This window comes from Vidua chalybeata, chromosome 4, assembly GCF_026979565.1.
Source record: "Vidua chalybeata isolate OUT-0048 chromosome 4, bVidCha1 merged haplotype, whole genome shotgun sequence".
Taxonomy (NCBI): domain Eukaryota; kingdom Metazoa; phylum Chordata; class Aves; order Passeriformes; family Viduidae; genus Vidua; species Vidua chalybeata.
In genome coordinates, this window is record NC_071533.1 from 24,210,581 (window position 1) to 24,228,450 (window position 17,870).

The window sequence follows — 17,870 nt, forward strand, 5'->3', positions numbered from 1 at the left end:
TATCATCACACAGAACTAAGCTGACTACAAATCCAAAAGAAAATGAAAGCATTTTTTGATCAGATGAAATTTTCCAGAAGGACTCAGAATCAGGGAAGTCTATTCCTCCCTCTCCCACAAGAGAAAATTTTGACCTAGAATCTAAAAAGTCAAAAAGCCTCTTTATATTATCACTGGTGTGGAAGGAAAACAAAGAGAATTACCCAGTTCCATTAAAAACAGACTAGGGAATTAGGTCACAAGAGCATTAAGAAGCATTTTCCTTTAATAATTCCTGCAAGTCTGCTGAAAAACCTCATGACATTGGAACAGTTTCAGAGTTGCAACTGTTAACACCTCCATGAAAAGCACTGCTAATAAGGCAAGAGGCAGCAAGCTCTGCTGATTTTTACTTTTCTGGTCCACCAGATTTTTGGCCTACCACTAAAAAAGCCCTTTGTGCCTTTAGTGCAATTTAAAGGCAAGTGGTACTTATTTTCTTGCACAAGTGCTTTGACAACAACAGCAGCGACTTTTCACCCTGAGCAACCCTATACTGGAATCACCTACAACCACTTCTAAGCAAGCTTAGAAACATTAAGTAATGATGGTTAATGTGCAATAAGTATAATGAATTTTCTCTCAGATTCTTAATTATATTTTCAGAATACACAGTACATGTTCCCTGTGTGACTGCAGTGGTGAAATTTTCTCTTTTCAATGTAAGCCTTCTGCATCTACTACAAAAGAAGGACTTTGGCTTTCATATTAAACTCTGAAACCATTGAAGTAATGTCCTGCCAGCCTCAGTTTTTAATAATTGAATTTATGTCTGTGAACATTTTTGGAGCCATTTTGGATAACTTTGGATTTGTGCCCCAGCTTGATCCTGCTTGGCTGCCAGGGTCACATGATTGAAACATTAGATTCTCTAAAACCCCATAAACAAACTACACAAGGTCAGAATGCTCCAACCATGATTAAAGGTAAATGTTAAGCCCATAATAAGCCCAATGAAATCAACGTTCACAATATTTTTCTCATTTGTAAAATCTAGATTTACATGCAATTATTTGAAAATAAGAGGCCAGATTTTAACTAGATGTGTTTCATTATCTTTGAAATCAAGTAATTTATATTAATGCTTCAGCTGATACTGAAAAGCTTAAGCAGTAATTTTATAAATATGGCAGTTTATGTTGCTACAGAAACACACAGACAATATTGTACATTTTTCCTGTGCTTTGATTGATGAATCATAGTAAGTAGTATTTAGTCCTTAATTCCTCCCTCACATATATATGTATATATTGTATAAGAAGATCTGTATTAAATTACATAGAGCTTCATTTATGAACTAGATAAAAGGAGCTATGTTAAAGGTAACAATATTTATAGGCAGTCAGACCATGTAATTCATGTTGGTTTTAAGCAATATGTTAGCAAAACAAATGCTTTGTGAATTCAGGTTATTCATTGCCTTAGATTTCTGGGTCAGGGCCTATGTTTTCTCCCAGAGTATGAAACTTGACAATAATAGGTTTCTATTTCATGAATCAAAGCTACCATGTGCTATCACAATAAAAACATCAGCACTACTCTTGTAGAAACAGTCCTTTTCAGGGAAATTTTGCCTTGTGCTTTAGTGTGAGCTGTATTGGTACTTGAGAATAAGGCACAGAGCACTAAAGTGTAGCACCTAGCAACAGATTTTACAGAATTTGTCCAATATTAGTACATAATTTTGGAGACAAATATATTTGCTCTATCTAGAGTGGTAAAATTAATTCCTTTTGCTTTTGTGCTACAAGTCAAGTATATTCATGAAGATCCACCCCTGTATTTAAGAATATTCCTCTCACATATACCCCCATCTATACCTGCTAGCATATTGCCCTTGCATAGTTGTTCCTGTACATGAAAATCTAATTGTGAGTATTTAATTTTCAAATACCTCATAAGATGAGAATAAAGATAATAGTTAATTCCTTTCACTCAGATCTTGCTTAAAACACAACTCAGATTTTGCAACTTGAATAATATTTTTGGCCTCCTTAAATCTTAAACATTAAACTGCTGTTCTTTCATGTTTTTGGAGTTGCCATAAATTGAAGCCACATGAAGTATGTTTTACTCTAGTGTTTCTCTATTTAAGGAAAAGCTAATCAGTAAGATCAATCTAGAGATAACAGATTTGTTGGGAAAGACATCACATACATGATCTCAATCTTTTCAAGAAACACCATCCTCATTTTTTGCCCATCATAATATGAATTTCCATTTGCAGGTAGAGTAAATCACAAGCTCCATCCTCCATCGATGATTAATTCATTACCAGTCACATAGGCAGACTGAAATTACATAAATAAACAATGATTTCAAGTAATTTTTCACAGCTATTAATTACAGGGAAATACTTTTTCTTTGAATTAAAAAATATGCTTTCTTTTTGTAAAACAAAAAAAAAGTGTATAAAAATACCTGAGTAAGTAATATACTATTTAAATAGAAACAAACATAGAAATTGAAGCCTTTTATTTAATTCAAGGAAGTGTGACAGAAGTATTACTAGAGGCATTAAGATGAGACTGCATCCCGAGAGTACAAATTTACAAAAGCTAGACTTTAGATATCTTACCTGAAGGAGTAAATACCTCACACTGTGATGTTATTAGGTCTGTTCAGCTGAGCAGAATCTGACCCAGTCAGCCAATAATTATAATGGGACATAACTAAAAAACTTAGATTATATGGATAGTGGGGTAAGCATTGGAGCTGTTGACATTCTTCCCTATGTCACTGCTGAAACATGCCAAATTTATTGAAAAATGGAATTCTATTTACACACCATTGAAAACCCTGTGAACAGACTGGAAAAAAATATTAGCATTATGGAAATACTAAAACCAAGATTTTGGTTTTTGTATTTCCATAATACTAATAGACTACTGATAGATTACTGATAATCTGATAGTAACTGACAGATACTGATAGATAGCAACATTAGATAGACTACTGATAGATAGCAACATTAATACTGAACTAAATCCATTGAACTATTTTGTCATGGACATTAGGAATGCTGGACACTTCCAGACAAATCCAGTCCAGTTTTCACTCTCAGTAAATTTATAGCAGCTGAAATAACGTTGGTGTGTGCTCATTAGTGTTGGTGCTGTTTGCAGTGCTCATCAAGAGTCTGGTGTGTAACAACCACAGCAGGTCTGTTGTTTTTCTTATGCTGGGATGGCAGATTCCCCCTGAGCATTAGCTAAAATCTTCAGCAGCTGTACTAATTCTACCTCCTTAAAACACGATCTAGCCATGGTGTGAGCTTGGTAAAGCTGACAAGCTCATTTTGTTCACCATTCAGGATGACCTGGGGTCAGTCAATTTGCTCAGGTAACATGAAACCACCAGGCTATGGCACCAAATACATAATGCCTTGCAATCACTGTCAACATTCAGAATACCGTGTGTATTGCAGGATGAACTCAGTAAAAGAACATAGTTTGGTTTTTATTTTTGTAATAATCCAGCTCAAAGAGAATGTAAATGGTCCTGAAACAAATACCTTCTCTACTGTGATGCAGCAAAGTAGCATGGGATTCTGTGACAGGATATTTTATTGTTCATACTTACTTCATCAGAGGCCAAGTACACAAAGAGATGGGCCACTTCTTCCACAGTAGCCATCCTGCCAGTCTTCTGTCTGGCTAGAAAGTCTTTCAATGCCTGGATATACAAGAGCATTGGTATACCAAAAATGAAAACACAATTATTTTTACCTATTGACATCTACAAAGCAATATTGGAAACAGGCCTCTAGTCATAACTTCCTTTACTGCACTAAGTAGGGAATTAAAGCTGGAAAAACAACATCAGCAGGGATGTGAATTTCAGGTTGAAAAAAATTAGATGACTTTCAGAAAGCAGCTAAATCTCTGGTTCCAGAATAAAGCCAACAAAATCCTTCTTCCTTTGGTGGTAGATATTCCCATGTCCTTCAAATGAGAACTTGCCATTATATGATAAGGATGGTTAAGCATCCCAAATAGCGTTGAAAAATGCATAGGCCAGAATGCCCTGTCTATACTGTTTTTGCACTTCCTTGAGGCTGACACATGCCACAACAGAAAATGTCCTCTGCTTTTGCACTGCATACTGTAACCAACACTTGGAGTTGCTTCCATGGATGAGAGCCCCTCTACATTCACTGAGCATATTATCCTTCTGAGGCTTCAGTTCTGGTCTGGCCATAAAGCTTCTGTCTCGAGTTCAAGCTGACCACACTTTCAAAGGAGACATCAACATTAAGTTATCCACAGTACTCTGAAACTATTCTTGAATATGGGCAGAAGTGCAGTTATATATTCTTTTTTTAAAGAGAGTTAAACACATATACATGTGACCAAGGTAATAAATTGCTTTCTCACCTGTTCTGGGTTAGGCCGGGCTTGGATTCTTTCCTGTAAAGATGGTGTGTCAACAGTTCCTAAGAAAAATTTTAAATTCAGTGTTAAAAATTAACTGCATCAGCAATCACAACAGAAGTTTATTTGTTCTATATATATGTCTGAACACCTATGTGTAACTTAGTAATATAACTCAGGAGAAAGACTGCAAAGCCACCAATAGAGCACAGAATTTTAAATTTCCATAGAAGGCAAGAGTTTTGAGAGTTAGGTTCAATACTTTTTGTATGGTTAAACAATGGTCAGACTGTTAGCTAGCACTTGCCTGCTTCTAACTTCTGAGACTGCATCTTTGAAAAAAACCATTCAAATACTCCATGATGTATGTATGTGCAGATACTAGGTTAATCAGACTAAACATCCAGTTAGCCACAGAATAACAACTTTGCTATATTAAGCCTTTCAAGCATGCACTGTTCTTGTAGACTGCTGGTAACTTCAGCTACCACTTGCAAGTCTATTCTTTGTTAAAAAAGCCAGACTCAATCTGGCCTTCTAGCATCTGCTCCTAGATCACAGGATAACGTAAGAACACTTACCAGGACATATGCAGTTACATCTGATGCCTTGTTCAATGAAATCAGCAGCCACAGCCTTTGTTAGCCCAATAACTGCTGCCTTTGAAGTACTGTAGACACACCTGTTCACAACTCCTAACAGAAGGTCCATGTTAAGGCAGCACAGAAACAGAGTTAAAAAGGAAAAAAAAGAAAGAGCCAAGATTGTTCAATATGCACCTGCTTCTGGACTCCAGCATTTCCTGTAGCAGCTGTAGCCTCTCCATAAGGGTAGGCTAGCTGGAATGCAAAACGCCAGAATTCTACTCAGGTATACAACAGAGGAAAGCACACAATCTTTCAATAGTGTAAGTCTGGGGACTAGTATAGAAAATGTAACAAGCAGCAAAGATTTAGGAACAGCAGAAATCCATCTGTTAGTCATGATCAGGCTTCTTTTGAAAGCCTAGTTACAGCACTTGCATAATTGTCATTTCTTCATTATATCTCTGAAGAACATATGTACCAAGACAGCACTAGAAGTAATATCTTTTTAGTTAATAAATACTGGTAAAAAGAATGCTACAAAACATTGAAAAAACTCAGAGGTAAGGATCTTGGAGTTTCTACAATTTTCCATCTGTGTCCTTGCATTTATGTTTGAGTTGAAAGTGTTCACTTATTTTTTCCTAACTGATCCTTCCACAGGATTTAGAAATAGCTTTGAATTTAGAATGTCCTCTAAGTTCAAAGTTTATACAATATTTATATTGTATATCCATCGCCTTAAAGATTTATATGAACTCTAGCAAGCCACTGACCTTTGATGCTGGATGCCACAGAAGACATATTTATAATATTTCCAGATTTCTGTTTAAGCATCTGCAAAAGAGTACTTACATCACTCAAATGCAGACTATTTTGTCATCTGCAGGTTCAGCAAAACAGCCCACAGCAACTCACAGAACAGCCCCACATGCACTTGATACACAGGGCAACAAAGCTCAATTGGCATGGGTAGGTGCCATTGACTAAAGCAGTAAAAGCAGAGTCTGAAATTCTCACTCAGTTCCCCTGAGCCATGTCAGGATTGCAAACTATGCCAGGATAGGATTTTTCCCTTGGTTGCCACCTCTCAGTCATTGCCCTCTTGTCACGACAGTAAGTTACACCACATGGACATCTGCCCACACCATCTACCAATGCAGCAACTCACTAATCTCACTCAAACTTTCCTGTATTGGAGAAGACTAAAGCACAGAATTCTAGCATCTATGAATTGTAGCCAATTTTCTTTAAGTTACAACCTTTTTAGGCATCCTAAAATCTGATATACCTGAAGTTCTTAAAACCCCAAACTTTGAAAACTAAGAAAAAACCCACCTCCAAACAAACTAAAACCAAACCAACCATGCAAAAAGAACTGGAACAATACTGGCAAGAGTAGCTGTCATCCAGTCATGGTCACAGTTTTCAAATCTGGCCTTTGCATTTATGGGAATGCAAACACTTTATTCAGTCCACAAGTTTTTGTAGACCCAAACCAAGTGATTATAAAGCCAAGAAGTATCTTCAAGCTGCTACATTAATTGATCTGTTGTGCTCTAATCAGCATGTTAGTATCAGCATCCCTGAATTTTTTCCCAAGATAATCTCCAGAGCTGTATAAAATTCATATTAATATAGATGATTTATTAATACTTTGTAGCAGTGATACTGTGCAGCTGTGTGCTGTAGTATAATACATTAGCACTGTGTTGCAATGGCTCCCTCACTGCTCTGCTTTAAGTGTGAAGTATTTTAGCTAGTTTACATAGGTCAACTCCCCAAATAAATCTTTTCTACCATATCTGTTAGATAAATTGTCTACTTGAAATATTATGCAATACAGAGAATGTTTTACAGCAGGATCACTGTAATCTAAGGGCTCCCCTATCCAAAGTGGCATGCTTGTATTTTGTATATTGTCACAGTGGCAACAGTTCTGATCTGTCGTGCTTTAAACAATGCAGCAGAGATGGGCAGCCAAGCCTTGCCTTTGGAAGGAATGTCTTGATCATTAGGTACATGCTGCGAACATTGAGGTTCATTGTGAAGTCCCAGTCTTGCTCCTCACACTCCAGAATGGTTCCATGATGAACAAACCTAGAATGAGTGCATGAAGTCGATTACTGTCTGTGGTTTACATTTCTATGGCCCTTTTTCCACCACTGCTTTGTAGTAATTAACTTTTCCAACCTTGAAAAGAGGAGGATAAGAGCTCCTTTGAAGAATGCAATCAGCAGTGTATTTCTTCTGATAAGCATCAAGGACACAAAACAGACTCAATATGTGCAACAAAATGATGGCAATAGAAGAACCACAAAAAAAAAAAAAAAAAAAAAAAAAAAAAAGCACTAACAAACCATCACACTAGCAAATTGTACAAAGGGCCAGAACCATCAGTACAGGGTACCCACAGAGTGAGCAAAGCATAAGTTCCAGAGCTGGGTTATGTGGCTGTGCAAAAAAAGTTCAGTTTTGATGAAAACACATGGAGGTCTGTATTAAGAGTATAAAATTCATTAAAACATAACAAATAAAATGCATTGAAGTAATAGAAGTAGTTCTGGAGGACAGGGAAAACTGGAAATATAGTAGTAGCAAAGAGAATCTGCTTACCCTGCAATGTTGCAGAGGACATCAATCTTTTCAATCTCCCTGGCCAGATTTTCGATCTGCTCCTTTTTGGTGACATCCAGAACCCGTATTTGAATGCCTAGAAAAAACACAGCATTTGTTTCAATGTATTTGATTGAGGATTAGCTGAGTATTTTTCTGATGTGCTGAAGATAGCACTTACAGTTCAATTCACTCAATGATTAAGATAGTGCAGTGGTTCATTTGGGACAGCATATCATGCTATTTAAAATTTCAGGAGGGAGTTAAAATTATCAACTCTTTTAATTGTTATACAGCATGACACAAGCACATGAGCTAGCTTAATTTACCATAAAAATATTCCAAATAAATTTTAATTCCACTATACTCTTACACAGAACAATTATAGAACCTATAATCATAATCAACTTTCATACTCATTATCGTAGAATAACACCTGGAACTAGTTACATGTGTCTTACAGTGCCACTACATGCCACATTCTCATGTGTAGTTGATGATATTATGAATGAGCTTTATATAATTTAATTAATAAGGAAAAATGATTTTGCATAAACTATTAAAATCATGAGGACAATCGCACTGGAACAGGGTCCTGCAGAGGAAATTCCATCCTTAGGGATGTTCAGAACCTAATTAAACACAGCCCTGAGCAACCTGCTCTAACCAGTGCCACTTTGAGCACTAGATGGAACTACATGGCCTCCCAAAGTCTAACCCAGCAGATATGATTCCATGAAACACTGTAAAGCTGTCTATAAAGCAGCCAAGTGTTGTCAAAGGAGAATTTGATTTGAAATGGATAAAACCCTAGGATTTTTTGAAACCAAAGCAACAAGCCCATGAAAAGGCTTTATGTGCCTTAGTTAAATGATAGAGACACTTTTGAAGAGATTGGTGTATTCGATCAGACTACAGGCTGATGATTAACATCACGTTAGAATTACCACTCCTGGATAAAATTCAAAGACCTCGAAGTGACAAGTCTTGACGAATTATAGATTGATTAATCATATGTCTAAAGGATGGAAATGGCTCTGAGTATGTGGAAAATTATTTCTTTCCTTGTGAGCATACTAGCAGAGGAAAAAAATGTAACATTTTCCCAAATACTCTCAGGAGGAACCTGAAAAGCCCTCAAGTTCCCAAACAATTACAAAGGGATTTCTTGAACTCCAGTTGGCAGAGCCTGATATTCATGCTAAAAGCTGTGCCAGCTGTGGTTTTGTGTAGTTTACTGTCAGCCTTTAGTAGGAATTCTTTAAATCCACTTCTCTCAAATCAAGTTCAAAGCATTTTCAGCTGTAAACTCTAGCCAAGTCTTATTTTTATTTCAATATTGAAAAAATACTTTTTAATGTAATGTCCCACTGTGATTAGAAACACATCTGTGCAAAATGCTCCTTGAAGCATCTTCCTGTGGTGTCAGTACAAAAACAACCTTCAGGCCGAACATTTATACAAACAGAATAGGTGTACCTACTGTTGCTAGAATTAAATTTCTGAAGACATATAGATTCTACAGGACAGTAGGAATGCATTAAAAGAAGAAGCCAAATATGGACCATAGAAATGCAAGACACTAGGTCTACCTTTTTGTACAGTGGGATGTTCTCCTGATCAGAGAAAAAAGTATTTTGTGCCTTCCAGAGTGATGCCCTTGATAATTAGCGTAGTGAACCCAAAAGGTAACTGAAATGGGTGCTATTCTAGCAAACAAATACCAATTTCTTCTGTGACACAATAGGAGGGAGGCAGGAGCAGGGATCCCTGCCCCCGCATTCCCATGGCTCCCGGAAACCCAGGAGGGAGGGAAGCAGGGGGAAGGGGGAACAGGAGCAGGTTTCTGAGCCTTTTGCAGACTCCACGGATTGGGTCGAGATGGCAGTTGAGAGGCATGTAGAGGGATCAGAGGTCCAAGACAAGCTTGTCCCAGAAACAACATCCATGAATGCTGAAACACAGCTCAAGATCCCTGAAAAGCCCAGAAGCCACATGGTTGCCTTGGCTGCCGTGCCTCCAAAGAACATTGTTCCGAGGCAGCCTCCATTGAAACGCCAATGCTTCCACTGTGATCAGAAGGGACATTTTATAATCCAATGTCCATTTTTGGGGAGGGCACCCCCAGGGACAGTGGGAGTGGGGAGGGGGACCTCACTTTCCCAAAAAACTGAAAAAGGAATGCGAATCTGCCTCGTGTGAAGATAAAAATAAGTCAGGCCACAGCACCTCAAGGGGAGCGGTGATTTATCAAGTAGTGCAGGTGGTGATTCAAAACATCAGAGTGCCTGTGGGTGCAGCAGATGACCCCACCAATCAGGGGGGTAGCATCAAACCGCAGGTGCTACAAGGAGAAAAAAAAATCTTACATCTCTTAAAAAATTATTTTTTCCCCAAAGCCACAGAAAAAACCCTTCCAGCCACCCCAGTCCGTTTGTGTCCCCAGTCCACATGTTTGTAATAAAGTTGCTGTCCCAGTTCTCCTATCCCCAACCACCCAGGGAAAAACCAGCCCCAAGCATCATCGCAGCTAGCCCTCTCCATCTGCAAAGGGCAGCCATCGCAGCAGCAGAAGAAAACACCCGGATCAGAAGCTGAGTGAAGAAGCAACCAGATGAGCAGCGAAGAAGACCAAACAGCCATTCTTTTTTATATTTTGAAAAACAGGGAGATGTTGCATCCCGGGTTTGGGTTCAGATTAGGGGTTCTGATATGTGTTAGTTAACCGGTTCTGTGTACCCCCGTGCACCCCCTGTGTTCCCTCCCCCCCCCGCAGTAGTCCGCTCCAGGTTACTTACCATTGGAGCTCACCATGCCAGTCCTATAACCATCCCCCTGTCCACTCCTGAGAGTTCAGTGTCTGTCACCCCGCTCTCGCAACCCCATTTGTCCCGGAGCCTGGTCCACCCCTGTCGTGTCCCGTTAGTCACCCCGGTCGACGTCACTCCCCCATAGCCTGCCCCCATTGGGCGAGTGGGGCTTCTGCCTCCATCGGCCCGTCCCCTATAACACCCTATGCCCTCCTTTGTTCCGGGCCATTTTTGTTCACGCGGGCGTGGGGGAGCAAGCCGCGGCTTCTTCGTCGCAGCTCCCCACGGCAAGTAAAAGCTCTCCAGCCTCCCACGCGGACGGAGCAGACAATTCCTTCCCTCTTCGTCTCACGCGGCAGCAGAATCAACGAGCCCTACCCCAGCATGCAGAAGGCCGAAGCGCCCAGGACTCTCGTGGTGGCCCCGGTCCCTGCCGAGAAGCAGCGCCCATTCTGGGCTCTACGGAGCTGCCCGGGACCGGGAAAAATAGCACACTGTCGCAATTCTGCACGTCTGAAATAATATTCTGATATGCTGATGTTGCAATATTTTACAAGCTAAATCTCTGTTATTTCACACCGCAGCATAAAGCAATGCAAACATTGAAAGAACTAGTCTGGATATTTTCTTTTTTTCTGTCTTTTCCAAGCTTTCCTAACCTCAAAATGTACCTCAGACAGCCTACACAAAACTTGTAAGAGCTGAACTAATGCCTGCTGTAGGGCCATTTACCTGGATATTTCCCCAGTTCTTGCAGTTTCGATTCATTGATGTCTGTAGCAATGACTTTGGCTCCTTCTTTAGCAAAAGCCTGGAGAACACAGGAGAAGCAGTTTATATTTAGATATTCCAGGTTGTACCAGAAATAAAATCTGTTTTCTTTTCAGGTGCTTTTTGGCTTGAAATCGAAGCCAAGCCAAGCTGAAGGCAGCTGATCTTTGTTTTCATTCTGGGCATATCAGCGAGTTGCACGCAATTATGTAACTTTGTGTGATAAGACAGATTTAAGGTGTTTTCCCTAAAGGAAGGAATCCATAAATAAAGTATTAGAACAGTAACCAGATGAAGGTAATGGATATTATTATTGCCATTATTAGCTGCACTAGTAAGCAATGAACTGTCTGTATTGTTAGATTTAAATCTAACTAATTTAATTTTAATTTAAATCTATTGTTCGATTTTAAATTTAAGTTATGAAATTTGACAGGTAAAGGCAGAAGTCATAAACCAGGATTTTTAAAATAAAATCCTTTGTATCCAAGTAATTGGAATAGAACAATATTAAAAGCAGCATAACTTTTGATATTTAACCAGAGACATTGCTTCATTCTTGATGGTCTCCTCAAAAGTCTCTTTCTTTTTATTGTGATTACTGATAAATCAACAGCTAGTGAAGTAAAGTCTGTCAAAAGTATTCTGACATCTTGGACTGTAGCCCCTAATCTTCAAAATACGTGTCCCAAGTGCAGTTTAAGAGGGTAGTGACATTAAACATACCAGCCTTCCATGGCTTGTTGGATATTTACAAAGTGAAACCATCTGGAAGATTACCTGCTCCTTGGACTGAGTGATTCATGTAAGAGCCAAGATAGCAGTCTTCTGTGTTCTCAACCACATGCATGAGAAACTAACCAGTCTGGTAAAAATGCTACAGGAGCTTTTCCTGAGCTGTTAATTACATTACAGAGATAATGAGATAACTCAACTGCATTTTTTATTTGCCATGGAAAAGGGAAGTAGCAGAAGAACTGGTCAAAAGAAGTTACAAGCTAACTGGAAAGTTAATATGTATATTGAATTCTGTTTAACAGTAATCTAACAAAATTTGTAAGGGGTTTCCTACAGTTGCTCATTGTGAACAATATGTTAGTATCATGTGAACTTGGTTATGTTAATCCTGAATATAGATAAAATACCTTGGCTTTACTGTAGGGGATCTTCACAGTATCCAGACTTAGACCAGGAAATATTCCCTCTATCATCTCTATTTTCTCCCAGAACAAAGCAACAGAGATATTGAATAAAAGGTACAGACAGTACCAACCATATATTGTTAGAAAAGCAGATGCAGCTGTCCTCAAAGCTTGTTCTTATCCTCGTCTAACATCTTCACTCAGAGTTGAAAATTTTCATAAATTGGAACAGCACAAAGCCTGCATGATATAGCATAGTGGCTACATTATTCCCTGACTTTTTCACTAGGTAGTTCTGGCCTCATCTATGGTTTATTAATTCAAAAACTAGTTTGGTGCAGGTATCACTGGGTATCATTGGACAAGCTAGAATGAGAGACCTTGCAGAGGCCCAGCAGAACAAACATTTTCCAACTTACAATAGCAGCTGCCCGGCCAATGCCCTGTGCTGCTGCAGACAACAGGATGATCTTCCCATCCAGCCGCCCCATGGTGCTGACCTGCGCAGGCATGGGATGGCACAGAAATTTAACAAAGGTAAGCCAACATCAACCCCTAGGAATCAAATGCAAACATATCCCCAAAAGTAGACATGATCCAGGGTGTACTTCTGCCATCAAAATTGTCCTGTTTGGGTGCCATGTGACCCTCAGTTTTCCAGGGTTCTGAGAGACAGGGCTGCCCCATTTTTTTTTTTTTTTTTAGTTATACATAAAGGATCTTAAGAAGTCAAAAGGCATTTCAGCTCAGAAGTTAAGATTCATTATATTTTTTATATTCATTATTCACATTATATTCATTATTTTTTCTTAAATGTGGGGAAAAAAAAAAAAAAGCCAGGATGAAACAGCAGTAAAATAATTTGTAATCAAGCATTTCCACTGTCCATGGTATTCTCAGAAAGCAGGTCTGTCTTCTGTTTCTCTACAAACTTTTCAGTGTCTTAGACTGCAGTACATTCCACACAATGCCTTGGCTTTGGTATCTGCCCTCAGTTGTCTTAGGAATCTTCCAGCACAGCAGGCTCCCAGCCCCAGTGAAGCAAGGAAAGTGTGGGGGAATGAAGCTCCCTGTCTTGCCTCTTGTTCCCTGTTCTCAGGGAACACTGAGTGTGCTTGGGGCAGTAGGGAATCTCTAGGAGCTGCTACCTTAGTCTGGGTGGAGCAGCCAAAAGGCAAAATACAGCCCTGTTCAAGTGCTGTGTTAGATTTAACAAAATAAACAAAATACAATATGCAAAAATGCAAACAAACTAGTGAAAATAAATTCCAGGTCTCAAAGAACTTCCTAAAAAGTGATGTCCCTGTGTTCCAGTCACAGCATAGTATCTGGATTTTCTTAAGTGTGTTCCCTATAATCAAAACTCCTGCATTTTCATAGTCTTCCGAGCAACTTTGTCAATGTAGATATGGGTGTAGAAAGGCGTCATAAGAACAAAGTCTTTAAATATACACATAAATCCAACACAGCAAGTACTTCACGGGGAAATTAAAATAAAGGTGCCATAATCCTCCCTATCTTAGCAGCCAATGCTGTCCTCTAGAGATGCTCAAATACACGCTGTGACTCAGATTACTGAGTCAAATTTAGTGTCCCACTTTCTGAGTAAATTATTCTTTTATTTTGATCAGAAATTAGATGTTTTTCCTGACAAAAGTTGCAGCAAAACTGTTTTCCTGAAGGTTACACATTCAACGAATTCTGAAGCAACATAATGCAAAAATTTTTTTCTTTCCAAAAGCCACCTGGATCAGTTTGAGTACTTCCCCAAATCACCTTAACATGTAGGAAGCAAAATGCATTATAAATACATTTTTCAATCCAACAATCAGCTTTTATGAACATTTGGCATACTGTTTCTACGAAACATTTACAAATACATATTAATATAGTCACTCACCAAGAGATCTCAAACAGCTTTGTTATATTTACTGACCCTTGTACAAAAGGAAGTTCTATGGGCTTTTTCTTTTTTTACTATGCTTTTTGGGATTTGTAGTCCAACTGCTAAATTTCTCTAGACTAACGTAATTTCCTGTTGAAACACTGAGATGCTGCCATCTAGTGAAACTCAGGATTTTAAAAAAAGTGTGATTTTTCTCCTGCACAGAAAGGACACTAAAGTATCACCAGCATTAAGCTGACTCTTACAATGGGAATTCAAGACATCAGTAGGATTCCCACCAAAAGGCCACAAACATGTTTTTCCAAACAATGTCTTTTTGCAATATAAACTATCAAATTCCAAACTGGGACAAAACTTATGTGATTATTTTTTGTTGTTGTTAAAACTGGTGATTTACCAACATATCTTTTGTTTCTTGTGGTTTAACATGCATGTACTAAGGCAGAATTAATATCATTAGACTGAAAAATTCTAGAACAAACTAATTTAGCTAGAAGTTCACACCAGACTTAAAGCTACCTGATAGTATTATTAAGGGATTTGGGGTCCTGCCTAAACATCAGTTAGTTCTCAGAAAAGCCACTTCTGTGGATAAACTGGGACACACATACACAAAAGTTCAGTTTATCCTGTCTTTCTGCTAAACTATGATAGTTTTTAAGACCTTCTAAATCAGCTCCCCAGTAAACAAAACCTGTAATGACTTAATTTGCTGAAAGCATTTATCCTTCTGCCCATAAACTTTTGCCACCCGAATTCAGCCACAGTCCTGTTGCAATAAGTCTCTGCTTTTTTTAGTTCAATCACCAGAAAAATCACCAAACTTAGTTGTTCCAAGCAAGTAATAATTAACAAAAAAACCCAATAGAAATTGTAGATAGAAGAGGTAGATCTGTATATACACACCTTCTTTCCCAATTCTGAAAGAAAATAAGTCAGTCTAATTCATTTATTAGAACACCAAAATGCTGGTAACCAAAGGAAATCTCATTCATCATAGTGGGAAATAAAGTAACAAACCAAACCAAACAAAAAAACAACCCAAAACAAACCCAGAAAACTTCCAACTAACCTCAAAACAAAAATAAAAAACAAAAACCAACAAACAAACAAAAAACACCCACAAAACAACAAAAAAACAACAAACAAAAAACCAAACAAAAGCAAAACAAAAAAAAAAAACCACAAAAACAAAAAAACACACACACACACACACAAAAAAAAAAAACCCAAAACCAAAAGCCACCAAAAAACCACCACAGACACACCAGCACTTTGCATTTATTCCTGTCAGAAAATAAATATCCATGGCTGTGGTCAGAAAGAAGACATTGCAGTGATCAACTCTGTAATGGTATTTATAACTTGTATATTTTTGGCTCATCACACCTTTAAAAGCTTCCCAAAACACATTCCAGGCCAGAGATTGAGATAAATCCTTGCACCTTCTTAGTAGGTACAGTAGTTGGCAGTTTTCAACCATTCAAAGTAAATAGGAGGTTGGTTCTTTGCTTAAGAAGTACATCCATGAGGTATCTAATCCTTGTGTGACTCCCCCAGTTCCAGTAACTGCTGAATGCTCAGGAACATGTCAGTACTTGTACCCATTTGCTTGTCTGTTTGGGTGACCCAAACAGGACCTCGCATCGCAGAGATTTATTAATATAAAATAAGGATGATGCTTTTGATGCAGCTATCTTCCTTAGGTATTACTTTCTCATCTCATGATGATTTCATCCTTAATGGAGTTGATTGCAGATTCTGAGTGCCCAACTCCTGTTTAGTTGGCAGTGGAGGGCACAGAGGAGAGGATCTATGTTTTAGACTTCAACCATTTTCTGATAAACTCAAAGAATTAAATAAAACTCTGACAACAGTAAACTTCTGCACAAGTAATTGCTGCAGAAGGTTATAAAGGATTGAGACAAGAAGCATAATAATGATGGAAGTGATGAAATCAGTATAAAAGATAGTAATTTGGTAGCATTTAGGCACTGAATGTTGCAGTCAGCATCCTTGGGTCATAGCACAAGTGAACAGCAAAACCATTTTTACATATTTAACACATTAAATTTTATTGTGAAGTTAAAATTTCTTATATAAAACATACAAAATGTAGGTCTCACAATACAGCTAAGTAGGTTATTAAGAGAGTCCATCTTGCCCCAGTGATCTAGTTTGTTTTCCCTTCACTAGAAGGGAGCAGCAGAAGAATGTGAAGTCCATTGCTTACTATTTTAAAAAAATCCAATACACAACTTCAGACAGGTATATTGAAAAAGGATGCAAAATTCAGAGTTACTCACGGTACCATAATTGGCTGAGCTGCAGAAACTTTTAAGGAGTTTAAGAGGAACCCTTGATTGTGTGCTCTACAAACAGAAGATCAGTAACTTCGGTTGCAGTGTCCAAAGAAGTCAAGATTGTGGTGAAAATGCAGTTTCTGTTGGCCTAAAGAAAATACGGTATAAAAACCACATGCTAAGAAACAAAAAGAATATTTCTTGCCAAGTCAACAGCACTCTGAAGATATAAATATCAACACCCTAGAAAAGGGCTGTTTTAGGAATGACAGAATGAAAAGCTTGAAACTGAGAAGTTTCACAGTAGATTAGTTTGTGATCCAGTCCTTTTTTCCATTTTTTTTCTTCAAATACATTAGCGTCTCTTTGCCATCAAAAAAATCCACATCAAAACACCTAAGCAGAACATCAACAGATTAGCAGGCTGTGGGACAACATCTGTTTTTCCATCTTTGTCCTCATATTTCAGCTTTCCAAGTTGCGGGAAGTAGAAACTCCAAGACAGCAAAACTGGAAGAAGCTGACGGTTTTTAACCTGAAGTAATTTTCTTTTGTGTATGCAGATTGTGGCTGCAGGGACTGTAAAGGCAGCTTACGACAAAGCATCTTTACTGGGTGCTACAATCAGGGGCTTTATCGCTGTCTGAAGTCCCAAACAAGTGCTTAAGATGTTCTTCTGTGGACTCTGTGCCCGCAGGTTGTGTATCTGTACACAAGACAAGAACATGAAAGCCTTTCTCAGTTAGACAAGCAGCAGGAATACAGTGATTTAATCTTGATTAGTGATTTGTACATCAGCTATGAAAGCTTCCCTCTGAGGAGCTTTGTGTTGTGAGGAAAGCTGTACTATTACCAAGTTGGCCATCACAAAGCCAACAGTGAGTCATGTTCCTTCTGGAAGTCTGCTATTAATACCTCAAAAACTGGCTACTCTTCAACATGTCTGCTGGGGCCTTCTGAAAATGAGGACAGAAGGTCACTAAAAGTCAGCAGGCGAGATATAAGAAATCTGAAGTGAGGCTGAGGAACAGAAGTTCCCATCAAAACAGCTATTATTGCAGCTGAAGCCAGGCAGAGTAGCACATGCAACATCAAAGACTAAAGTCTACCATCTTGAAAACCTTCAGAAAAAAGTTAACCAGCAGTTAACTTTATATAGTTTTACCAGAAATTGGTGCTAAACCAATGTAAAATTAAAAAGCAAAACATTTTAGAGCACCAGCTATCTAATAACAATATTTTGCTGACTCACTTTTAAAAGTCACTCATCAACACTTTCACTGCAGAAAAGGAAAAAAAAAAGTTTGTATATTCTTCAGCAGGTGA

At 38.3% G+C, this 17,870-nt stretch overlaps 2 protein-coding genes across 3 annotated transcripts in view; both read right to left on the reverse strand.

The window, feature by feature from the left end:
• Window positions 1-212: 212 nt before the first annotated feature.
• Window positions 213-14,343, reverse strand: BDH2 (3-hydroxybutyrate dehydrogenase 2). 2 transcript variants are annotated; one of them, XM_053941823.1, is made up of 10 exons: window positions 14,236-14,343; window positions 12,755-12,835; window positions 11,155-11,233; window positions 7,613-7,709; window positions 6,988-7,096; window positions 5,773-5,833; window positions 4,994-5,107; window positions 4,416-4,474; window positions 3,622-3,714; window positions 213-2,330 (listed from the first exon to the last, which is right to left on the reverse strand). In XM_053941823.1, exons 2-10 carry the CDS (start codon window positions 12,824-12,826, stop codon window positions 2,277-2,279), a joined length of 738 nt encoding a protein of 245 aa, XP_053797798.1. In that variant the 5' UTR covers window positions 12,827-12,835; window positions 14,236-14,343; the 3' UTR covers window positions 213-2,276. The 2 variants fall into 2 exon arrangements, with proteins under 2 accessions (XP_053797798.1, XP_053797799.1); XM_053941824.1 differs by lacking the exons at window positions 12,755-12,835; window positions 14,236-14,343 and adding an exon at window positions 12,467-12,531.
• A 1,220-nt stretch (window positions 14,344-15,563) lies between these two features.
• The window catches only part of CENPE (centromere protein E), a 35,770-nt gene continuing 33,463 nt past the window's right edge, over window positions 15,564-17,870 (reverse strand). The window contains exon 42 of the mRNA XM_053941501.1: window positions 15,564-17,250. Coding sequence (XP_053797476.1) covers window positions 17,153-17,250 — 98 coding nt within the window. The 3' untranslated portion in view covers window positions 15,564-17,152. The remainder of the gene's footprint in view (window positions 17,251-17,870) is intronic.

Bases quoted from the DNA above. Each gene is read 5' to 3' on its own strand.
- BDH2 (XM_053941823.1), bottom strand. From the start codon at position 12,826: ATGGGGCGGCTGGATGGGAAGATCATCCTGTTGTCTGCAGCAGCACAG. The intron at 11,234-12,754 runs GTAAGTTGGAAA...TGTGTTCTCCAG, and splicing joins TTGGCCGGGCAGCTGCTATT to GCTTTTGCTAAAGAAGGAGC. The intron at 7,710-11,154 runs GTAAATGGCCCT...TGTTTTTTCTAG, and splicing joins AGAACTGGGGAAATATCCAG to GCATTCAAATACGGGTTCTG.